The sequence below is a fragment of the Hemicordylus capensis genome, chromosome 1, assembly GCF_027244095.1.
Source record: "Hemicordylus capensis ecotype Gifberg chromosome 1, rHemCap1.1.pri, whole genome shotgun sequence".
In the NCBI taxonomy this organism is placed as follows: Eukaryota; Metazoa; Chordata; class Lepidosauria; order Squamata; family Cordylidae; genus Hemicordylus; species Hemicordylus capensis.
The window spans coordinates 373,438,823-373,463,876 of record NC_069657.1 but is presented as its reverse complement, the minus strand read 5'-3'; the positions used below and the strand labels follow the sequence as shown (position 1 = coordinate 373,463,876).

The 25,054-nt window shown below is 42.2% G+C and overlaps 1 protein-coding gene and 1 long non-coding RNA gene across 6 annotated transcripts in view; one reads left to right on the top strand and one right to left on the bottom strand.

The window, feature by feature from the left end:
* The window catches only part of RPS6KA2 (ribosomal protein S6 kinase A2), a 308,882-nt gene that overhangs the window by 238,437 nt on the left and 45,391 nt on the right, over positions 1–25,054 (top strand). For all 5 annotated transcript variants that reach the window (XM_053296146.1, XM_053296119.1, XM_053296139.1 and 2 more), the window contains 5 exons: positions 1,416–1,453; positions 2,235–2,377; positions 11,402–11,472; positions 12,158–12,246; positions 24,087–24,151. In XM_053296146.1, coding sequence (XP_053152121.1) covers positions 1,416–1,453; positions 2,235–2,377; positions 11,402–11,472; positions 12,158–12,246; positions 24,087–24,151 — 406 coding nt within the window. The remainder of the gene's footprint in view (positions 1–1,415; positions 1,454–2,234; positions 2,378–11,401; positions 11,473–12,157; positions 12,247–24,086; positions 24,152–25,054) is intronic.
* The window catches only part of LOC128345003 (uncharacterized), a 37,809-nt gene continuing 20,082 nt past the window's right edge, over positions 7,328–25,054 (bottom strand). The window contains exons 2-4 of the long non-coding RNA XR_008316177.1: positions 8,852–8,993; positions 8,642–8,745; positions 7,328–8,212 (exon numbers count right to left, since the gene is read on the bottom strand). This is a non-coding gene — a long non-coding RNA (uncharacterized LOC128345003). The remainder of the gene's footprint in view (positions 8,213–8,641; positions 8,746–8,851; positions 8,994–25,054) is intronic.

Sequence of the window (25,054 nt, the reverse complement as noted above, 5' to 3'; positions counted from 1 at the left end):
CACAGCTCTTCTTTTGCCTCTCCCTAATGGGTAAATAAGGGCCCAATTCATTGTGAGATGAGTTTCTGCATTGCTGCTGTTTGTGCAAATAGCAGCCAGGTTGTTGAGGAGGGTTGAAGCAAATAAGGGCAAACACTTTCCCCACACCATTTTCCTGATGTAAATCAGGAGTCCTAGCTACTACTTGCCTGGATCAGAAAAATACATGTGCACATGTATGAAAGAATGGATGACAGGGGTTGGTCAGGGAGTGGGATGAGAAGAGAAATGAAGGCTTACCTGATACAATTTTCCTACAAGTGTGCATTCCTTATGCAGATCCATTAGATGGAGATCTAATGCAGGCCCAGACATAGCTGCTGAGTTCCAGTGTCAATGTCTCTGGTTACCTTATTGCTAGTATCTGGGAGTGTATGAGAAATCATAAGTTGTGGTTCCTACCACTTTTGAGGAAGACAAAATATGGCTGGTCTCAGAGCATTGGAGGAATTGATGGAGTATGCACAGTCCCCTCTCCAATTGGATTGCAAGTGGAGATGCACATCTATACACACATCCACAACTGCATCTGTGGGCTCCATTGAACTGGCAAGATGTGTCTTTTGAATGATGCAGTATAGAGACGTGCATCCCTCATCTGGGGCTTCACGTTATTGCATGCAACTAGAACTGGATCAGAGTTGTCAATAACTGTGTTTTTCTTTTATTCAGTGAAGCAAAACTATGTGCAACTTTTGAGGCAGGAAATAACTCGTACTCCACTGAAATAGACTGCAGCTCTGAGTTTCCTATAGGCATTTACTTATACTGATGTTTGAGAAAGATAAAAGAATGAATTAACAGAAGAGTGAATACCTGCTTGTTGAGAATTCACTCTGAATCTTTCTTCAGAATGAATTAGCAGTTTGGTTGAAACCATAATAATTGACTTTAATTAGCTCTGCGTTTTACAAAAATAGCTAAAGAACCAAGGGCATTGAAATGAAAAGAAAGAAAGAAAAATTAGGGGGCTGCTTTTTAAAAATATATAAGGTGCATTATACGCGTAGGCACAATTGAAGAAGGTTTACCATATAGACATAACTATGAGGTAGTGTGATGCTATTTCCATTTTAAAGATGGGGGATCTGAGCCTGGTAGTGACTTATCCAAGCCCAAACAATGAGTCTGTGGCAGAGGTGGGACTTGCATCCCAGTCTTCCAGATCCAAATTCAGCTCTTTAATCAGTGAACTACACTAGCTGTTTCTAAAAGCTTTATACCTAAGTATAAAAGGAGATTTAACAGAGACTGGAGTTCCGTTCATGCTGAATTAGTTTAAAACTGGTATACCTTTGCCAATGATATATCTCTTCTTCATGTTTGCATGAAACATTTTGCACTTGCCCTAAACTCTTCATTGTCTTGTCTTGTAGCATTCTTCTTGATGAAGAGGGACACATTAAAATTACAGGTGTGTGACCTTTCCCCACTGCATTTGTACCTGTGTTTTGTATGTTCTACCTATCATATTCTTTTAGTGGGAACAGGCTAGTGGGGATGCATTACATCAGTACACTATCTGTGCTGGTTTTCCCTCCTCTTTTTGGCACAATTCAAGGTTTGAGTTTTAATCTATGAAGCCATGAATGGCTTTGGTCCTCCTCTGTGATCCATTACAATCTCTGTGAACCCCCAAGGGCACTCTTTTAATGATACCATGTGTGCATCAGGTTCAGACAGCAGAGGTTGTTATTAAAACTGCTCCTCAATTATGGAACTTCTTCTCACTGCAGGCTCTCCAAAGTTCAAGCCTGGGCACTTTTTGGAAGCATCCATATTGCAATTCTCTCCCAGGCCCTATTGGATTTGATGTGGGGGGCTGTGGGGATGCAGATGAGGATACACATACCCCTCTGGGGTCACCAGCTGTGTGCAGCACTCATAACTAATGTTTAGAGCTTTTAACTTTTAAAAATGTTCACTCATCCGGGTTTCATATGTGGTTTCTCCTTTTTAATTCTCTTGTTATACATCATTTTGAGCATGGGCCTACTGGAAAAATGACTAATACATAAATAAAGAAACAAAATAGAGCTGGATGAAGACCTTTTTCTTTTAGCCCAAAATGATCTTCATCACTTAGTTTCGTAATCTGTTGTGCTTGGCTGGAGGGAAAATGCTATATGGAATTCCAAGGGACTATAAAGAGCCTTATATCATACATTTCCTTTCTTTTAATCCTCCTTATTTAGACTTTGGCCTGAGCAAGGAAGCCATTGATCATGACAAGAGAGCATATTCGTTCTGTGGGACAATAGAGTATATGGCCCCAGAGGTGGTCAACCGACGAGGACACACACAAAGTGCAGACTGGTGGTCCTTCGGCGTTCTAATGGTAATGGGAGAATGATTGCTTAGGGGCTGGTTTGGGCAGGTGGGACTACTGGGCAGTGACTTTGATAGTTCACATCAAGCCAGTGCTGGATTTAGGCATAAGCTAAGTGAGCTACAACTTAGAGCCTCACATTATCAGGGGCCTCTATTCTACCAGACAACCACAGGGCTTTGTGGTCGCCAGGAGTCGACACTGACATTTTCATTAAAAGGTATTTCTAATGCAAACAGGCTTATTGCAAGAGAACTGTTTTTGTTAATTATTAGTTTTTCATTGCCTCTTTCCCAATTAAAAATAAGCTTTGATGTTTCTATTTCCCTCCTTAGGGAGGTGCCGAACTGGCTCGGGCACCCGCTGCCAAACCAATTCGGCAGGGAGGGGAGCGGTTCACTTAAGAAGCAGGTAAGCAGGTCCACTTTTCTTGGCACAGCGTTCACTCTTCAGCCATGTGCATGCTGTGGCCATGGAGCGAGTGGCTATGTACGGTGGCCATGTGCATGTTGACACTGTGCACAGTCTCCAGGAAACAGCGCAGCTGCCGTGCATGGCCACTAGAAGAGCGAACACCATGCCCGGAAAAGCAGTGGGGCAGCAATGGAGCAGGTAAGGACCTGCTTACCTGCTTCTTAAGGGAACTGCTCCTCATCCCGCCCATGGCTGCCTGAGCCCATTCGGGCACATCCCTAGTCAGCATGTCATAATCCAGTCCTGCATCAAGCAGTTATTGATCTACTTATAAGGAGCGCATTCATGGATGTGAATTTCCTGACCATCTGCTTGACGTCAGCAGAAAGAAATGAATTTCATCTAAAATCACTATGAAGGTTATTTATATTGGCTGACATCCTGCCTCATGCTGCACCAGCATGTGGCACTAGAACAAAGCTGTTGCAGAAACTAGTTCTGCTAATAAATATGATGGTTTCCCTGTCCCAAAAGGGCTCACAATAAAAAAAAAAAAATACAAGATACCAGCAAAAGTCACTGGGGGAATGCTGTGCTGGGGCTGAAGAGGGACAGTTGCTCTTCCCCTGCTAAATCTAAGAGAATCCCCACTTTAAAAGGTGCTTCTTTGCTCAGTTAGCAGGAGAAACAACTCCCAATCAGTACCTGAGTTCAAAATGTAAAGTAAGACTTAACTGTAAGACTTAAGGGCTGCTTCCAGCATTATCTCTATGTAACATTGAAGTGCTTCCCGTATCTGCCCTATTTCTGCTTAGAATTCAACATAGGAAGACTTAAAGCATATGGTGACCTCCTAGTAAGACTTCCAAACTTATTGAACCAGCCTAGCAGTATCTGCAGCAGCTTCCTCAGAGATCTCAGTCTTGTTCACAATCCTAAGTTCATCATGATGTTTATTTGCAACAGTACTGAGCCATGTGCTGTACTGAACGTGGGAGTGACATAGTCCCTGCCCAGTCTGCAGTAAATGGACCAATTAAGAATGGGACAGGTCAGTAATTAGCAATGGTTACTTGGGATGGAATAACAAAGAGCCTGTTGTCAGGTAAGGTAAGGCTAGAGTGGTTTAGGAAATACTTAAGGAATGTTTTGAGTGGCTTTTGGACACAAGGATGAAATGTAGGAGCATTGCCATGACACATACACATGATGTGGGAGGAGAAACTCAGAATGGTTTATGCATTATTTATTTGGAAGGAATCTCCTCATATGTTCTGTTAGCTGATTCACAAGGCTAGAAACTCAAAAGGCCATCTCCTCCTCCTCCTCCTCCCTCCTCCTCTGGAAAAACGCTGTCAAAATTCAAACAGTCAGAGGGAGACAATTTGGGCAGGTGCCAGATGAAAGGAACTGTGTAGGTTCTATGGTATTAATTGTACCAAATCAATTGAGAACACTGAAGAATCCATTCCTTCTGTTAGAATTCACCAGAAAAAAGAAAATGTTATTGGATGCAGAATATTTTACTCTGTTTTTGCCCAGAGGGAGCCTACCTTTTCAAAAACAACCAGAAATTTGCTATGGATTTCAGTAGGTATATAACCAGGGGTGGGGGTGGGGGGACTTATCCTACTATTGTACTTTAAAATAGGCTGTCTTTAAATAATATTGTTATATTTTTTGAAAGACACTACTTCTGTTCTGTGGTGCAGACGCTATTCAGTTTTCATAGGCAGGAATTCAGTCAAGACCAAGTAAACCATTTTCAGACTGTTAATCAAAAGCAGGTGTCCTCAAAAATCTTCCTCTTAAAAATGTAAGCAGTGGGCTACATTCTGTGCTTTCTTCGGTCGGTGCTGGGGACCTGGCAGGACTGCTGCTCAACTTGAAAGGCAGCCCTGATGGATCCAACTTCCTCGAGTAGAGCCATTTGGACCTGCTCTAGAGAGAGTGGGCTACATTCTGTGCAGTCTTCTGTCAAGGTAAGGGGCCTGCTGGGGTTGCTGCACAACTTCAAAGGCATCCCTGGTGGTATAGCATCGAGGCTTCTGTGGAAAGACTGTAGAGCACTTCTGGGCAGCAGCACAGGAAACAATGGGAAGGAGAACTCTCCTGTTGCCTGAAAGAGCTTTAAAGGCAGCACCAATGGTGTAGCAATGAGGAGATTGCTGCAGAAAGACTTTTAAGCGCTTCTGGACAACAGCACAGGGCCCTTTTCCATTGTTCCCAGCTCTGTGCTGCTGACCGGAAGTGGGCTGCTGCCCAGTTTGCATAATGCCTGCGCAGGGCTTAATGCCTCGTTGCATTTCTGTTGTTTATTCACACAGCCCAAAACTCATGGAGTATACTGTCCACACAGCTTTCTTCCTGTGATGAGTTGGGTGTGGTGAGTTTATGGAGTACTGTTAGTCAGAATCTGCAGGGGTGTTTATGACCATCTTCCATCAAAGGGTTGGGAGTTTTTCATCAAGGCTCCCAACCAGTGGTCCCTCTAATTTTTTTCATCTGTACGCGGAATGAGTTTTGTTCTGGGTGGCAAGTATCAAGTCAGTGTGTGCACATGTGCATTCAGAATTGTTTGTTTGTTTGTTTTGTTTTGTTTTATTAAATTTATATACTGCCTGACAAAATAAAACAAACTGTAAAAACAACAATTTAAAACATTAAAAGATTATTAAAAGCCAGGCTAAAAAAATATGTCTGAAGCAGTGTTCCCTCTTACAGGGATTTACAGATGTTGTTGACTACAACTCCCAGAATCCCCAAGCAAAAGCCATTGCAGCTGGGGATTCTGGGAGTTGTAGTCAACAACATCTGGGAATTCTGGTTAGAGGGAATACTGGTCTGAATGAAGGGTTCTTTTGAAGGCCAGTAAAAATGTTAAACCACAAATGTCTATAGGGAGTGCATTCCACAGCCCAGGAGTGACTACAGAGAAGGTCCGCTTCCGAGTCACTGCTAGACAGGCTGGTGACATACTGAGACAGACCTCTCTTCATTATCTTAATGTGTGGTGGGAAGAAGGCGCTTTCCCAGGTAACCCTGGGAGAATGGGGCCTTCCTGATTCAACCTGCTCGGGATCTAGAATTAACTGAGTAGACATCAAAAATGTTATATGTGCACATACATGTGCACGCCTTAGAGGGAACACTTCTCCCAACCCACTAATGTGTTGCTAGGACTTTTTCTGCACTCCCAGTTGTGTGCTACAGTCCAGTGTTTAATTGAGGGTGCAGGAAGATGTCATTAGGCTGAGTAAATTAGTGATTAGGGGGGTTATTCCAATATCATCTCTATTCTTCCAAGTGAGGCTCCTCACTGCATATGTCCTTTCAAATTTCTGTTCCAGCTTGACAAACTCACCATCTAATTCTTTAGCCAAGCAATCCAGAACTGATTTGGCTGTACCATTGATCAGGTAATCCCCTCCCCCGCCCCCTGCAAAGCTTCTTTCACCTGAATCCACTGTTTTTGACATGTTTTCCTACTATGCCCTCAACTAAGCCTGTCCACACTTCCAAACCTCTTACCATCTGATCCAGGTCATAGTAGAAAAGCAATTCTGCTTTTGATGCAGCTAGTATTCATTAGAGAAGTAAAGCCTCATAATCCATAACATGCTGTTGCTAGGAAACTAGAGAGCCTTGGTTTATACCCAGCACAACCGAATTAGTGCAAAAAGAGGTCGAGAGAAAAGGAAATTAAGTAGCCCTTCCTTGGTCTGCTCAGGATTATGAAGCAACTATTCAGCAATTTTGAAATTAGATGTTTGTTTTGAAGGAATTGGAGGCATATCTCTATTGGAAAGAAAACAGGGCTCCTGAAACTTCTAGCACAGGCAAGGTGGCATCTATTAGCATAGGTGGACACCAGCAACAAACACTGGCAGCATGCTGTTGTGGGGTTGGATAGGGACAGTTGCTCTCCCTGTGCTAAATATAATAGAATCACCACATTAAAGATGCTTCTTTGCTCAGTTAGCAGGCAGTATTGTGTAATCACTCTGGGTGGTCTAGAAATCAAATATAGATACCTTTACATGTTCAAGGTATTTCTTATTTGTTTGTTATTTCTCTGTGTGAACCACCCTGAGCCATTTTTGGAAGGGCGGTATAGAAATCGAATGAATGAATAAATAAAATAAGATCTGGGAACCGTTTTGGTTGCCCCACCAGCCCTCTTTGGCTGTTCACCAGCCCTCTTCCCCTTTCTGTTGTCTGCTCATACTTATGAGTCACTGATTATGTCAAGTGCTCCTATGTTTAAATACTATCATTGCCTTCCCTTTTCCCTCCTTGTGTGAAAACTATTGTGGTTATTCTATAATTATAATTATAATTCATAATCCAAAGCATTAGACCCATATGTATTTCATGCCCTGAGAGAGTTCTGGATGTCCCTGTCAGCTGTTCCATTTGTTGAAAAAGATGGCATATTCTCACTGTCCAGGGTCCCTCAGCCTACAACTTACAGCCCTTGTGGTTCCCTCATTATGAAATGACATACAAAGTCAATGAGCATGGAACAAGAGAGTCATGGTGGTTTAAATAAAGCTTGTTCATCTGTAATCAGCAATTCGTAGCAAAGGAAAGCAAATGAATGATTTTCCAATGTTTTTGTACCAGCTTATATCCTGGTTTGGCGTATAAAATGAGCTTTTCGGGTTACATATTAAAATTTCATATGTCGTTTTGAAGGGAACAAAGAGCTAATTCAAAGAACCATATGCCTGAACAATATTTACTGCTGTCCTGCAACTTTACATATTAACTTGAAGGTATACTTGCAGATATCTCAACTCTTTAAAACAGTGGAAAGGTTTTTAGGGGAATCATCCTGTTTCACATGTACTATGTATGTACCTTTGATCAGTAGATGGTGTGAGGAAAGCTTTTTTTGTTTTCTTCTTCTGCAAGGCAGCTAGATATTCTTTCTTTAGAAGACAGTATCTCCAGAACAGCGGAAACATTGGTGCTGGGGGTGGGGAGGGAAAGACTGGCCAGTGAAGGTGAGTATCTACTACAGCAAACAGTGGTGTCAGCACACACTACCAAAAATGAGTCCAGTGAGAAAATTTCTTTCGTTTCATTGACGTTGCTTTGGCTCTAGCTCATGAGGCAGGGTGGTAAGTCAGGTGGCTGGGCCAGCAAGGCAGGACACGGACAGTGCAAGAATCACCTAGCGGGCAGGGCTGGCAAGGGAAGGTGGGGCAACAAGTTGGAAATTGCTTCAAGTGGCAACAGGCAATGAGCCAGCTCTGGTTGTATAGACAATAGCCTCTTGTGTGGTAGATTCTACAGCATTCTGTAAGCTTTTCCTGCCAAGTTTCAGTATTTACAGGTGGACCTTGTTATCCGCAGGGGTTCCATTCTTGGCTACAACTGCGGATAACAAGACCTGAAGTCAATGGGAATTGAGGGGTTACATTCCTGGAAGGCAAAAAAAGGTAGAAATAAGAGCAGAAAAGCAGAAATAAGAGCAAAAATGCATACTCTCCAGTTCTCTAACTGTCCAGCAATGCCCGCCCCCGCAACCCCAATTTCAGCTATTTTCTGCAAAAAAAACCGAGATATTTTTTTTAAAAAAAAATAAAAGAACTACAAAATATCTCCTTTCAGCAAAATGGCCAGAAAAGACCTTGGAGCAACCACTTGTGGATATACCTAGGGACCACCTGTGGATACACAGATGTTAACCCTTTTAAAAACCGTGTATGTCAGGTCAAAATTGCCTGACCACAAACACACGAAACCGTGGGTATCAGGGCCATGGGTGAGGAGGTCCACCTGTATGTGTCAAAAAGTCATTATAATGTTCAAACATACATAGATGTGAGGTTTTTCATGCAATCGGCATACCTTGTCAGGTGAATAGTAGACTTAGCTGGTAAATGTTGTCACCCTGTGGTGAAAGGTGAAACTGCACCTTCTTTTAAGAAAATTTTCTTTTCCAAGAACAGCTTCTGCAAAAAGTTGTGTGCAGATCAAACATGAGCGTGTCATATTTCGTTCCTCTTTTTTGATTTTCAAATATTATCACACACTTTGTTTTCCTAACCTAGGACTCACTTTTAACTTGAGATCCACTTATTTTTTAAAATATACATGTTCATCTATCTTTTTAAAGCATTCTTGTTTATCTGTCTTCCTTCTTTGTCTTCATGCTTTCTCCATCTCTCTCCCTCTCTCACTTTCTTTTTCTTTCTTTTTTCTAAAAGGCAGGGGAGGGATACAGAAATGATAGTATTGTAATTGATGCCAATTTTGATCCATCAGTTGAAGACCAGTATCACCAAAAAAACCCAACCTCAAATATTTCTCAATATTGTCTGAATGTTTATCTTCATACTCTATTCTGCAACTAAGCCTAAGGACATATAACTGAAATCAAAGCATACTCTTCCCCTGTTTACCCCACTAGCATTTCTAGCCACTTCCTCTTTTGCCTCCTTTTGATAGTAAGCACCTCAGGGCAGGGGCCCTATCCTGTTGTACTTTGTAATGTGCCATGCGCATTAATAGTGCTATATCAATACATACAGCAGCAGCAGCAGCATCAATGGTAATAATTTGTGCTTTATCCTTTCTTACCTAATTACATATCTTGACTGTCATTGCTAAACACATGGAGAAGTTCCCAAATGTTAGGAGTTTCAGATAGCAGTTTAGTGGCTCTGATCCTGAAGGTTACTTATGTGAGCAGAAGACACTTTTCATTCATACAAGGGAGCTAGTCTGATTTCCATCTGTCCCTCAACCTCCTGCTGCAGCAGCTCCCCATTCCACACCCCATGCTATTCTGGAGGGTCCCTCATCCCTCAAGAGTGACTTTTTGTGGAGCTCCAGTGATAGGAGGAGGAGGAGGGAAGCCCCAATGCATAAGCAGAATTTTGTAGATGTGCCTGTGGTTCCAACCCATTATCTTTTACATACCAAGAGATGCAGCATTGCATTCAAAATATGTGCTGTACTGCATAACCCATATTTTGAGCTGATTTTCATTCAGCAAGAAAAAATAATAATTCTTTTGGCATTATGTGATGTTTCTTGTTAAGCATTTTAAATTTCATACTGCTTTTTAAGAAGTCATTTATCTGTCAAAGCAATTGTAGAACAACTATTCCTTGGAGGTTATATTTTCACATTTATTACTTTCATTTACCAAAATGGAACTGAGAGATGTACTTGAAGCTATTTAAATTAGATTTAGTATCTAATTATAATTTGTTTTAATCAAAGCAGAACAGATGTTAGCACGCCACTGATAATGCTTCGACTGGTAACACTTAGACTGAAAGAACTGGAGGTAACTGAAAGAATTGGAAGCAGGGGGGAGGGAAAGAGGAGAAGAGCATTGATTGGAGGAGAAAGGCTCCAAGCACAGAATCTGATGTCATGTCTCCTGTATAGCTTCTGAATGGCTTGGAGGGAGGAGAAGTACTCTCTTCCTTTGTAATGAGTTTCCCCTGTCAGTAATAGTTAGATTGTATGAGTTGCACATCACTCTATAGACCATTTTGAGAAATATTTGGGTCAAAAGTGCTACTGGTTGTTATGTGTTAGAAAGAGTGGCTTATGCAAGAACTCAGCAGCATCTGTACTGGGTCAGACAAATGGACCCATCAGCCCAACTTTCCATTTCAGACAGTGGCCAGATCTTGATGCTTCAAGAATTGTAGCGGAGCAGATTCTTCTTTCTCTTTTGCCTGCACCTAACATGCAACAATGTGCAGTATTCAACTACAAACTAAAACTCCCAAACACTTCAGCCTTTCCTCAAAGGAAAAATGCTCCAGCCTCTCGGTCTTTTGGGTCTTCTTGTCTGCACCTCTTCCATCTCTGCATTACAATATAAATTTTGAGCTTGGACAACCAAAACTGTATCCAATATCTCAAATGCTACTATACTGTAAATGTATATAAAGGCATTATGATGCTGGCAGTTTCCTAATAATCCCTAACAGGTGATTCTGCTGCAAGCAGAGTCTATATTTTCATATCTTCATTGAACTATCCACTACAACCTGAATATCTCCTTCTGTAGATAGTTACATTCTTACCTCGTACCTTGCCTCATATCATTTTTACCTCTTACCTCAAGTAAATGTTAAGCAATGCACATTAGGACAAATAAATAAATATACATTCCTAACTTTGCACACACGACCTATATTTATTTATTTGTCCTAATGTGCATTGCTTAATATTTATGTACTTTGAAACCTCAGTAGCCATTTTATTGCCCAGTCACTCAGTTTGGAATTATGTAAAAGAGTAAATTACTATTCCTTATTTAGTGAACCTTAGGAAGAAAGGAGATCCCAAACATACTCCTGGGTACCAAATATATTTAAGGATCTCTGCATGCTTTAGATTTGTTCTGTGTTTTTTACAAAACTGACTTGTGGTGTTTGTTGACTTCCATTGTAACAGTTCTTTTCTATAATTTTGCTTATTTGGACATCTTTATCTTTCCTGGTACATGTTTGATAGAATGCTGATATATATTGGGAATGAATAGAACAGCAAGCATTATCAGATAGGTGCCAAAAAACATGTACTGGTAGTGCACATGCTCATAGGTTTTATTCAGTTTACTATGTTATTCTTCATTTACAGTTTGAAATGTTGACGGGGTCATTGCCCTTCCAAGGGAAAGACAGAAAGGAGACAATGGCTCTCATTCTCAAGTGAGTTGTGTGACTTCAATATAAAATCTCTGGGTGGTTTACAATTAAAACACAATTAAAACCTACAATCAATTAAAACAAATTAAAATAGCCATCAATAAAACATTATAGAATTAATGCCTAATAAAACTGGTGTGTTTTCAAAAGTTGCTTAAAAACAACCAGAGATGGGGTTGGAGATGGAGATTTGGGAGTGTGTTCTGGAGCCATTATATGTTCCATTATACTGGTAGCAGTGGGTCATCCATGTATGTAAATATCCAGAAACTCTAGCTTAGTAGTTTCAGGTTGAAACTTATCAAATCCAGCTGATCAGGTCCTGATAAAAATGACATAAATTTTGGTAAGACTTTACATGTTTATATGTACTGGAGACAGTCTAGTAGGCACAGGGGACTTTAGGAAGATAAGAATTGCTATCTGCTTCACATTGTTTTGTGGGGTACAAGCCTGGGTAGTATTTGGTGAACTCTTCTAGTATGTCTTTTTACATGCCTAAATAGCTAAATAAATGTTGTTTAACTGTGGTGTCATGGAACAGCCTGTATCTAACTCTGCTTTGAACTTCTCTTGGGATTATATGCATTTCTTTGCACATATTAATTCAATTCTGCTGGTATGTTTGTAAATTTTTAGATTATTATTTTTTAAACACTTCCTAAATTTTCACGTTTTGTTCTTTCAGAGCCAAGCTAGGAATGCCACAGTTTTTGAGCACAGAAGCTCAGAGTTTGCTGCGAGCTCTTTTCAAAAGGAACCCATCTAACAGATTAGGTAAGGGGATTCATTTTGTTTCTCTGCAAAATGCAGCAAAACATTTCAGTCATGTTAATTTGCAGGGTTTGGGGTTTTTTTAAAAACCTTGGCAGTTCATCTCCATTTGTTCACATGTATGTAATGCCACTAAGCAATGAACTGTGAAGAACTTCAAGGTAATCAGTCTTTAATTAATGCTATGTTTGGTTTGTAGAAAGAATTAGGCAGATGCATGGAGAATAGCTTTATTAATGGCCATCTTTAGCTTAGGAGATTAGCTAAGTAGACTCTCCACACAGAAGGCCAGCATACCATAACATAGCCACTGTTGAACAGTGAGGCTGCCAGCCACCTGCTCCCACCGCTCTCTGCCCCGGCTGCCTGGGCCCAGCACCAGCTGCTACGCTGAGTTATGGAGCTGGTGCAGAGCTGCCCCATCCCATCAAGAACAGGCAACCTCCTTAAGGCAGGCCTGTTTTCATTGGCCTGGAGCACTGCAGCTGCGTGGGCTCAATGACATCATCGGGCTGTGTCAGCACAGCCAGCAGAGAGGTGGGACTGAATAAATAGGCGCTGCCTGGCAAAGGCGGGCTGGTGGGGGTGGCAGGTGAGTGGGCCACGGGCTGTGAAGGCATGTGGCAGCAGGTGGGTCACCCTTCCTTAAATTTTGCCCCAATACTTCCTCCAGCCTTCCTTTGTCCTATGAATACCAGATTCTGGGGACAAATGGCAGGGGTAAGTCTTCGCCCACGTGGCCTGCTTGTGAGCTCCCAGACACATCTGGCTGGCCACTCTGGAAAAGGAATATTTACCTAGATAGATTTTGGTCTGATCCACCAAGGCCATATTTCTGTTCTTATTTTCTTAAGTTGCACTAGTATAAATGAAGCTTCTAGTGATTCTAAGGGACTTGCACTACAGATCTGCCAAATTTAAGCTTTCTAGAGATTCATCTGTCTGGAGCCCAACGAGGCCTCCGCTGTTTGCATGCCCACACGAGCGGTGGGGCGGTGAGCAGCTCAGCAATTGGGAATTGAAGAGAAGGCATCTGGGGCTTCTGGAGTGTGGTGCATTGGGAGAGTTTTATTTATTTTATTTTATTTTATTTTATTTATTACATTTGTACACCACCCCAAACTTTTTTCTCTGGGCGGTTAACAATAGTATAAAACAAGTTAAAATATATACAAAAACTTAAAACAATTTAACAATTTAAAATCAACCACGAATTAAAACCTTAAAATTTTAAAGAACAGAAAAAGCTTGGGTGAAGAGGTGAGTTCCCACTACTAGGCTGCTCCTTCCCCCCAGCTCTATGGAAGCTCGAGCTGCCAACAGCCCAGGAGGAGCTGCCAGCATCCCAAGCTTTCACCCAACCTGGGCATGAGATAGGAGGTGTGCGCACACCTTCCTACCTCACTTTTAGTCTGGGTTTGCAACCCAGGCTACCAGTGGGAGGAGCAACGGCATCGCTCCCAATCCCGGCAGTTCTCACAACCACCCCTACCCTGGTTACTGCTCTCATATCCAGAGAGCTTGTCATGAAGAAAACCTCATGTGTTTTGGAGGGAGGGGTAATTTTCATTTATCTCTCCTTTGTTCTGAAGCTCACTGTGCTACATGTCCCTCAAGAACAAATGTTTTTTAAAGTCACAGTCAGCTTCAGTGAAAATGAGATCAACAAAAATTGCCTCATGACCCGGCCACGCAGGGTCCCACTGCGCATGCATAGCGGCCTCCAAAATGGCCACCGCGCCTGGGAATAGGCCCAGAAAGGGCCAAATGCTGCCTGAACTGGGCAATTTTTGCATAAAGGAAGGTTGGCAGGGGGAGGAGGAACTTCTGCTGACCCGCCCCCCCCCACCTTGGAGACACCCCCTGGAGGGGATAGGTTTTTTAAAAGGCTCGATGAACCCCCGAACCAAGGGTATGTTCAGTCTGGAGTCGAGCCAAACCGGGGTGGGTGGGTTTTGACTCAACCCCAAACCTTCAAACCAAACCAGTTCAATATTGAACTGGTTCGGATTAGAACCTGTTTGCACACCACTACTCACAGTTGGTCTCACAGTCACATCTGACCCCTGCAGGGGTGGTGGGCCTATTAGAATGGTCCTGCCTGGGAAGGCTGTTGGATCCAGTAGGATTCAAGAGGGCTTTGGAGGCTTTTGGAGCTGGTTCTGCTGGTGATTCTGTCGATGCCATGGTGGGTACCTGGAGCAGGGAACTTACCAGGGCAGTAGACACAATTGTTCCTAAGCATCCTCTCTGACCCGCTTCAAAATTAGCCCTGTGGTATAAGGAAAAGCTACTAGAGCTAAAGCAGCAAGGTAGACAACTGGAACACAAATGGAGGACTCATCTTGAATTTGATAACGCAGCATAGAGCCCATTTGAAAGTCTATGCTGTGGTAGTGCATGCAGCAAAGAAGTTTATTTCATTCTGCACATATTGCGTCTGCAAGTTCTTGTCCAGCAGAGCTGTTCCGGATTGTTAAGGGTTTAACTCAAACCCCTTCTGTTTCAAATCTGTTTCCAAAAACAATGTCTCACTGTGATGCATCCAATGAGTTCTTTGCAGATAAAATCTGCATTCAGGCTGATCTGGACTGCAGTATTTCTGCAGGGCCAGTTAGGGAGGTGTCTGGCAATCCCTCTTGCAAGATTAGATTGGATCAGTTTCACTTTGAGACGCCTGATGATATGGACAGCTGCTTGGAGCGGTACGGCCTACCTCTTGTACTTTGAATCCTTGCCCAACATGTCTGATTTCATCTTGCAGGGAGGCTGTTGGAGCTGGCCTAGTTGATATCATTAATACTTCATTGAGGGAGGGCAGGAGGCCACCCTGTTTGAAGGAGAAAGTGGTTAGACCCCTTCTTAAGAAGCCCACTCTGAATCCCCTGGTGATGGATAATTATAGGTCAGTCCCCAACCTCCCATGGTTGGGTAAGATGATTGAGAGGATAGTGGCTGACCAGCTCCAAGCGGTCTTGGATGAAATTGATTATCTAGACCCATTTCAAACTGGCTTTAGTGCAGGCTATGTGGTTGAAATGGCCTTGGTTGACCTGATAGATGACCTTCGCCAGGGAATTGACAGAGGGAGTGTGACTCTGCTGGTTCTTTTGGATCTCTCAACAGCTTTCAATAACATCTGTCATGGTATTCTTCTAGATCGCCTGAGAGATTTTGGGATAGCAGGCACTGTTTTACAATGGTTCCACTCCTATGTCTTGAGTAGATTTCAGATTGTGGCGCTTGGTGACAATTGCTCCTTAAAACGAGCAATTTAGGGCACCATTCTGTCACCAATGCTTTTTACCATCTATATGAAACCACTGGGTGAAGTCATCAGGATATTTGGTGCTGGGTGTTATCAATATGCTGATGACACCCAAACCTATTTCTCCTTGTCATCGATATCAGTAAATAGCATTAATCCTTTAAATGCCTGCCTACAGGAAGTAATGGGCTGGATGAAGGTTAATAAACTGAAGCTGAATCCAAGAAAGACAGGGGTGCTCATTGTTGCAGTTCCTAATCTGCAAGACAGTATAGAACTTCCTGTTCTGGACGAAGTTACACTCCCCCAGAAAGAACAGGCTTGTAGCTTGGGAGTGCTCTTGGACCTGGGTGTTACCCTGGTGCCTCAGGCTGAGGCTGTGGCCAAGATAATTTTTTACCAGCTGCGATTGATTCGACAACGCTGCCCGTTCCTTGAAGACAATGTCCTGAAAATAGTCGTACACCAGCTGAAAAGCTCCAGGTTGGACTACTGCAATGCTCTCTATGTAGGGCTGCCTTTGTATGTAATTTGGAAACTTCAGTTAGTTCAAAATGCAGCAGCCAGTTTGGTCTCTTGAGTATCTTGGAAATACCACATTATGCTTGTTCTTAAACAGTTGCACTGGCTGCCGATATGTTTCTGGGCAAAGTACAAAGTGCTGGTTATTACCTTTAAAGTCCTGAATGGCTTAGGCTACAAGATCCCTACAAGTCATTAAGATCATCAGGAGGGGTCCGTCTTTGGGTACCACCATCTGGGATCAGGTCTCATCAGTTGTCACCCCTGGTTTGTGGAACATGTTCCTCATGGATATAAGAGGATTATCTTTCTTGGAGGCCTTCATGAGAGCCTTAAAGAGGATGCCTTCTTCATTATGAACCCTGCCACCTATTAAAATCTTGAGGGGAGATTTGTCTGAGGGTGTCACTGGCTCATCTGGTGACGACAAGTCAAGCCTTCTCTGTAGTTGCCCCAGGGCTGTGGAATGCACTTCCTGCTGAGATTAGAGCAGTTCCATCCCTGTTGACCTTTAGGAAACAACTGAAGACACATCTCTTCAGCCAAGCTTTTTTTTAGCTATTTAGTGGTTTTTTGCTATTTTAATTTGAACTGTTTATATGTTTTAAATTGTTTTTTTAAAAAATGTTTTGTTTTAATGTTGTAAATTGCCTATAGACTTCGATAGTGGGTGGTATACAAATATGCTAAATAAATCAATAAATCTTTTTAGCCTGGCTTTTAATGATATCTAGTTTTAGTTTTAATTTTAATCTGGTTTAAATGTGTACTGATTTTAATTGTTTTATTATGTGTTTTCAATTTTAATTTAAACTGCCCTAATCAACTTTAGGAAGGGTGGTATATATAAACTGAATGAATGAATGAAAAAATATAGATATGGTGGGAAATAAATAAAACATTCTTGGCATGTCCTTTCTCTTGCTCCCATGCAAGTAATATCACATACTTTCCACACTCTGATCAAGAGCCAGCAACTTGCTAATGAGTCAGGAAGGCAAGAAGGGACAGCAAAGAGTGGATGGTTTCCCAGCCATTGCCCACTCCCATGGGCCCATGGGCATTTGTTATGGCGACAGCCCTGTGTCAACCTTTAAAAACAAATTTCTCCCATAGCTTTTAGCCTACAAGGTCACATTAAAACTTTTCAAATATCCGTCCTCCTCCTCTGTCTCCCTCTCTCCCTGGATAGTAAGGTCTTCCAGGATGTAGTGAGGAGAAAACAGATGAGATTCTAAATTACATCCATTACACCAGCACAAAGATATTGTGTTGTCCTTTCCAAATGTAATGAGCTGTTGTATTTATCCCGAATAACAGGACAAAGAGGCAGTGGGGACAGTTATATGAAGCAGGGGGGGAAGCAATGGGCCCTTCTCAGCCCAACACATCGTCTCTCCAGAGGCTGTTGCTGGTGTCTTCCGTGTGTTTCTTTTTAGATTGTGAGCCTCTTTGGGACAGGGGAGCATTTTCTTATTTATCTTTGGTACTTCATTAAGAACTTTTTTGAAAATCTGTGCATTATATATCACACATATCATATCATATCATATCATATCATATCATATCATATCTTTTCCATTAATTTAATAAAAACTCCCAGCTGAAGACATGCCATTTAACTGACAGCAGCATTCCCAGAAATGTTGGCCTCCAATTAAATTTATCTTAGGGAACCAGAGACAGGATAGTGTAAGTGCGGAAGGATATGAAAATTTGCTGCCGTGTCTAAGCCATTACCAACTTTTTGACTTAGAGTGGAAATAAACATGCAAAGCTAAACTGAGTGAATAATTTTATCTAGTCTGAGTCAAAAAGGAAATCAGACAGGAAAAATGGTTTTCCACTGGCTTGCATCCTTAGCTACTCAACTGCTAGAGGTGGTGTGATTAAGGCCTACTATACAGCAACATTTGATCCCACACCCACCCGTCCTTGCATTAGCATTCTGACAGACAGTTGTTAACAGAATTCTTGGCAGCCTATTTCATAGCCATCTGGTTGAGCTATAGATCTTGCATTTCGCAATTATGTGTATCTGAGGAGGAGGAAACTTTCAGATTTTGCTTCCCTTTGCTGCTGTGTAATCTTGAAGGGTTTTTGCTAGAGATGTCAATGTAAAAGACAAAAATTAATGCATATTTATTTTAAAGATTTTTTAAAAATATTACTATAATATTTATAAACTGTGTATCACATTTGCTTCAAGTCATAAAGGCAAGCTCACATTTCATGGATGCAAGATTATAAAACTTGGTTCTGAATTGAAGAGGTCTTCATTCACAATTAGGCTAACATTTGCCTAGTTGCTTATGATTAGTCATGCCAACGCATGTAGACTGGACCCACTAGAGATGGATCCACTAAGCTGTTTTTAATATTACCCCATTAACCATAAGCAACACCATCATTTTTAAAAGGCCGTTCCATATACATGACACTTGCCAAAAAAATCAGATGACAAGTCCACACCCTGTGTGGCTTAAAATCTAAATATTGACACAAGAGAAGCAACAGAGGAAGGGGAGGCAAATGAAGGCAGAGGTTAAAAAGGGGAAAATATGCCGTTATTTCAGGTACCACATAGAGACTTCTATGTAAAAATATTCCCTTGAAATTTAAGAAACAAATTATTTTTTCAAGAAAATTCTGTGAACAAGTGTCTTTAAAGATCTAGTCCACTACTCATGGAATTATCCTGAAATATACGTGTATTTTTCATTAGATAGCATCTCCCTCATGCATAGTTATAGGTCAACCAAACATTGCAGAAGCTCCAGAGGCCAATTTTAGCTCAGCTTGAGGCCATACTGCTTGGGGTAGCAAGATGTATTCTGGGGTTTTGCTGTAGTCATTAGTCCAATTCAGACATTATATTGTGCAAGTGTACAGATGTCTGTAAGGGATGTGCATGAATGGCTTGTGCAGCCACAGGTGGGGTGGGGGTCAGTTCCTTTAGAAAGCAGGTAAGCAGGACCTTACCTGTTCCTCCATTACCCACTGCTTTTCCAGGCACAGCGCTCACTGCGAGCAGGGCTGAAGCTGCGCATGGCCTTTTGAACAGCAAGCGCCACGCCAAAAGAAGCAGTGAGGTGGTGGAGGAGCCGGTAAGGTCCTGCTTATCTGCTTTTTAAAGGAACTGACCCCCGCCCCACTGAACCGGTTCAAATGCCAGCACCCAAACTGGTTTGGAGCTTCCCTAAGGAGGAGCCAAACCGGTTTGGGCACATCCCTAATGTCTGTACAGTTGTAAACATGTTTGGGTGAATGACTGTACCTGTGTTCATTTTTTAAGGTGAACCTGGATACAGGCCCTTCAAATGCATGGAACAGATAGGAAGTGTACTTCTGTACCTGCATTCAACATTAGGGGAGTGCACAAAACCGGGTTGCCCGGTTCAGTTCGAGTCCAAATTGGACTCGAACTGATCCGGGCATGTTCGGAGTGTGTGTGTGTGTGGGGGGGTTCACGAGGTGGTTTTTTAAATTTTTTAACTTAAAAAAATTAAATTTTACATACTGCCACCCAGTCTGGGGCCTTAGATTCAGCCACCATGGAGGGGTGTCCAAAATTCCCCCCTCCCCACCACCGGCCTCAATTTATGTACAAATTGCCTGGTTTCGGTGGTCTTCAGCCTGTTCCAGGCCTGCCCTCTGTTTCAGCAGCCATTTTGGAGGCTGCCATGCATATCCAATGGGCCACTGCATGGCTGTTTACATTTTTTTTATTACTCGCACAGACACACACACACACACACACACACACACCCAAACGGCTGGGGGGGGGGTTGGTCCAATAGCAAACCAAATCGGGGGATGGGTTCAGTATGATATTGGACCATTGAAACCAACAGGATCTATGTCAAACCTGTTCGACATCAAACCTGTTTGCACATCCCTATTCAGCATAACACGTGAATGACTATACCGGTGTCTAGATCTGTACCTCTGTACACTGTACACTTGTATGAGTGTTGAACCTAACATGTGACTGTGATGTTGTTAATGGAAGCTCTCTACCAGCCCTCCACTCTGGACGTACTGGTAGACCAATCCACCAAGGCCCGCCAACACGCTAAGCCCAGGGCAGAGAGCTGATCTGTCCACCACATGACTTGGGTAGGCCAGAACTCCGTCATGGACTTAGCGCATTGGCTGCCTCAGAGGACTGGTCTACGTGCCAACCCCAATTGGTAGACCAACTCTCCCCAGAAAAAGAGGCCTCAAAATGGTCCTCAAAATATTCAAAATGTTTCAAGGCTGATTCATCAAAACAGCCAGCTTAGCCACTGTTTCAACAAATTAATTCAAGGATTTTGTGATTTGTTTCAGGCGCAAAACAAATAGCAAAATCCACTTCATGCCTGTCTTTAGCCCCTGGGTACATATAGCTTTTGGCTGGCCATACCCATAAAGAAAAAAGAGGGAAAGAAACTCAAAGGTGCTGAATAAATTAATACTGTCTTTATTCTGTAGCCTGACACATTTTGAGCATTGTTCTTCCTCAGAGGAAACATTAACCAGAAATATTTTTCAGAGATTTCTGCTGATGCAGGTTATAATTTCTAATAAGAAAACAAAGATACAGCATATATGAGTAAAATATTCTTGAAACTTAAAACTGAACTAAATCTTTAGCAACAGGAAATGTGTTTAGAATTAACTTCAGGGGAGAAAACAGCATTGGTGTACCAGTTGTATGACCTGTAGAATCAGCATATCCAGGACAAGATGGTCGCCAGGTAAACATAGGTTTTGGTGTTTATTTTAGAAAACATGCACCTCTGCCCCACTTGATACTTCAGACACTAACTATCCCAAGCATAGTACAGCCTTGCAATGGATTCAGTTATCTTCTGGTGGTCTTTTTGATCTAGGGTGAGGGGACATAATTGACACCCTTCCATATGTGCATGCTTGAGCTATGCAAGATGTCCTATTTCACCAGTACCTGTTCTTTGGAGTTTTATCCCATGGGCCAACTGGACTGTTAATTTTCATGCACCATTCCTTATGCTAAGTTAGAGTTCTTGCAAAATAGAACTGGAGTCAAATTGTGGCATGGAATATTCAAGAGAACTACGTTAGCAATGATAAAATAAAAGAGGATGTGTACAAATGCTTGCTTTTATTTGTGTAGTAGGCAGCTTATTAAACACAAAATCATTTGCAGTTTGGTCAGCTAAAGTGTTCCTTTGCCTACCTACTGGCATAACTACAGGTTCTACAGAAAACCATTTATTTTAATTAGCACTGTGCCCTTTTCAGTTTTGTATATAATATTTTAACATAGTTTTTCAGAAATGATTGCTATTGTATTTCAATGCTGAGCACTGAATTAGTTGTAAGGCAGTGATTTAAAGCGAGAGCAGTTCTTGATAATGAAGGTATGAATTACGTCGGTTAATAAAAGCAAGAGCAGAGAAAAAAAGATTTTACTTTTTAAAAAGCTCTGATAGCTTGTATACTGCCATGGCTTAAGATAAATATTCTGTGCTGTTCATTAGATTGGTGGCCCCTTGAGGCAAGCTTTGTGTTCACCTCTTCTTTAAGTGCAACTTAGCCTGATTTATGTCCTAAGGACATGATAACTGGAGTTTTCTTTTAAACTTACCGCTCCCAGACTGAATATAACCAATACAGTTTCTTTCTGGATTTTGGTTTTAAATATGGTGTATCCTTAAGGCATACTTTGAGGTTGTGTTCACCAGGAAGTTTTTCACAGGGGGCTTTTAACTCACATCTCCTCCATAATCGAGGGGGTACATTCACATATCGGCCAGATTTAACCCGAAGTCCCTGCTTGACAAGTTATTGGGGAGCAGTTCACAACAATTCGGATTTTTCGCTGCTCATTAGAGTGTAGCCTGATTTATATCCACTAGTAAAAAAAGCCACTATTTGCATCGGGTTTTTTGGACAACTTCGAGTTCTCAGTAAAGCCTCCCAGTAAACTCGTGGTAAAGCATGCTTTGTGTAAAAGTCCCTGGGCTTTGTCCAGGAACCTGATTGCTGAAAACTAGAAATTATTCTGCTCTGAAGAGAATTGATTTCTTTCTTTGGTTACTGGTGGTAGGCAAGTCATTGGATGATGCACATAGCATACAATTCATGAATATAGTTATGAATATAGTTAAATCCATGAAGCAAAAAAAAAAATTAGCTGATCTTGATCAGAGCCAGTCACTCTGTCTGTCTAAAAGGCTTGCGTGCACACTGTACAGTGTGAGGCTTTAAGGATTCCTAAAAACAAAAGTGTGGAACAAAATGTCTAGTGGCTTTTTTAGTCTGCTGTGTTTATTGATTTCTGTTCAGCATAATCTGCATTTAAAACACCAAGACAGAAAAGTCAAAACTACAAATACTCCTCAGGAACTGCATGGGGCCAGCAGCCACACGTGTAAGATGTAAGTGGTGTTTGTGTTTAGTGCTCATTCACTGGTGACTGATGAACAGGCTGTGGAGCACTGTTTGTGATCCCTGCACGGACTAACACGGCAGCCAAACATCTTATGTTGGCAGGGTGGTATTCTGAGGGGCTTGAAGCCAACTGCAAGGCACAGGGTATCTTTAAACTCCACTGAAGAAAGTGGAAATTGCTAAGAAGAAACACTCAGCACCTCACAGGAATGGCTCAGAAATGGCAGTATAAGGCCTTCCACCTCCAGGTGTCCCGTTCTCCTAGTGGGAGAACAGAAGGTGCTATGAATAGGTGGAGGTCTTGATCAAATCTGATGATTGTTTAATTATTACTGAGTACCTGTTTGTTTTCTTGAAGATGTTGAATCAAATGAGCTAAACATACTGAAAGGGACAAAAATGGGTAGACGTGCAAGAGAAATGAAGCAAGTGGAGTGGAAAAAGCCGATGTCTGATTATAAGCATCTCATCCCACCCAGGGAGGAAATGTCTAGAACTTTTAGGAAGCAGAAAGAACCTAAAACAAAGATATAAATGATACCATAATTCATTATCAAGTTGAAAAAATCTGGCCTTCGTTTTTGAGAGTTTGGTAAGAAGAGTTTGGAGCTATGTATACCATTATCTTATCTGGATTTGAGGAAGAATGAAAATAAACTTGTACCTAGACATTTTGGCAGCATGGATATTTTCAGATTGTTAGGTAGTGGATGCTTGTTAGTCTCTCGGATGCTATTAATTTGTTTATTAAAATATTTATACTTGGCCTTTCCATTAAAAAAAACTCACAAGGCAGCTTCAATTCAAACAACAATAAAAAGTCATATTGCTTTTCACATCATGAATAATTAACAGCAGCAAATAAATGTAGACCAGAAACATAGTAATTATACAATCCCAAAACCCAACAGAACCATGCAGCTTTAGCCAACTGCCTAGGGGAGGAGTGAGGCACATGTCCCTAAAGAAGGGAGTCCCAAAGTGTTGGAGCCACTGCTGAGAAGGCCTTGCTCCACAGGGGTATCCAGAATACTTCAGAAGGGAAAGTTGCATGAAGCAAGACCTTTAAGGAAGCTCTTAATATGCATAGGCTTATATAGAAAGTGGTCCTTCAGGTATCCGGAATCCAGACCGTTTAAGGCTTTAAATGTCAACACCAGCATGTTGAATTTTTAATTGTAAGTACTGTGGTTGTAAAATTGGTATAAAATGTTCCAAGCAGCCAGCTCCAATTAATAGCCTAGCAACCACTCAGGACATGGAGGGTGGGTTGGGGGGTAGGAATGTCCCTAGGGTTTGGGGGCCACCAGGGTGCCCCCTCATCCCCCCAGTGCACCCCCCCAACTGCTGAGGGATGCCACTGGGTTCAGTACCCCATCCTGGTCACGTCCCTTCCACCTGCATCAGCACACTTACACAGGGGACATTAATGGAGTTGGGCTGGACACACAACCCATCCAGCCGGAGAGTGCTTTCATTTCCAGCCTGGTTGGGTGCTTTTTTCTTCTCCCCCGTGAGAGAAGAGCAAATAGATTGGGTTCATTGTGGGGTATCTGTGTCACAACCCTTCTCCCAGTCTAAAATATCAACATAGCTGTATGACATCCTTTGTCTCTTGCATTGCTTTATTTAGGTGCTGGTCTTGATGGAGTTGAAGAAATTAAACGGCATCCGTTCTTTGCTACTATAGACTGGAATGTAAGTATTTATTTATTTATTTATTTATTGTTGCATTTATATACCGCCTTTCGTTGAAACATAACCCAAGGTGGTTTACAAAAGTTAAAACATACAATAAAAAGACAATAAAAACATCAAGCTAAAAAATATAAAAACATATAAAATACAGGCATAAAAACAATACAACAGGTAAAAACACACAGAAGCATTAGTAAAAACAATTATGTAAAAGCCTGGGTAAAAAGCCAAGTTTTAACAAGCTTTCTAAAAGCCATGATGGAGTCCGAGGAACGAACAGCCACTGGGAGAGCATTCCAAAGTCTGGGAGCAGCAACAGAGAAGGCCCTGTCCTGAGTGCACAACAGCCGGGCCTCTCTCATTGTCGGCACCCGGAGCAGGGCCCCCTCAAATGTCCTCGTCAAGCGGGCAGCAACCCTTGGGAGCAGGAAGTCCCTCAAATACCCCGGGCCCAAACCATTAAAGGCTTTAAAGGTCAAAACCAGCACCTTGAATTGGACCCGGAAACGAACCGGCAGCCAGTGCAACTCTTTCAGAATGGGGGTGATGTACTCCCAACGGGCAGCTCCGGATAAAACCCTCGCTGCCGCGTTTTGCACTAGCTGCAGTTTCCGGATATTCTTCAAGGGCAGCCCCACGTAGAGCATGTTACAGTAATCCAGCCGCAACGTGACTAAGGCATGGGTAACCGTGGCCAGATCTGCCTTCTCGAGAAAGGGATGCAGCTGGCGCACTAGCCAAAGCCGTGCAAAGGCACCCCTGGCCACCGCCTCCACCTGAGCTTCCAAAAGCAGAGTCGGGTCCAGTAGTACCCCCAAGCTGCGTACTTGCTCCTTCAAGGGGAGTGCAACCCCATCCAGAACCGGTAAAATCTCCTCATCCTGATTGGCTCTCCTACTGACC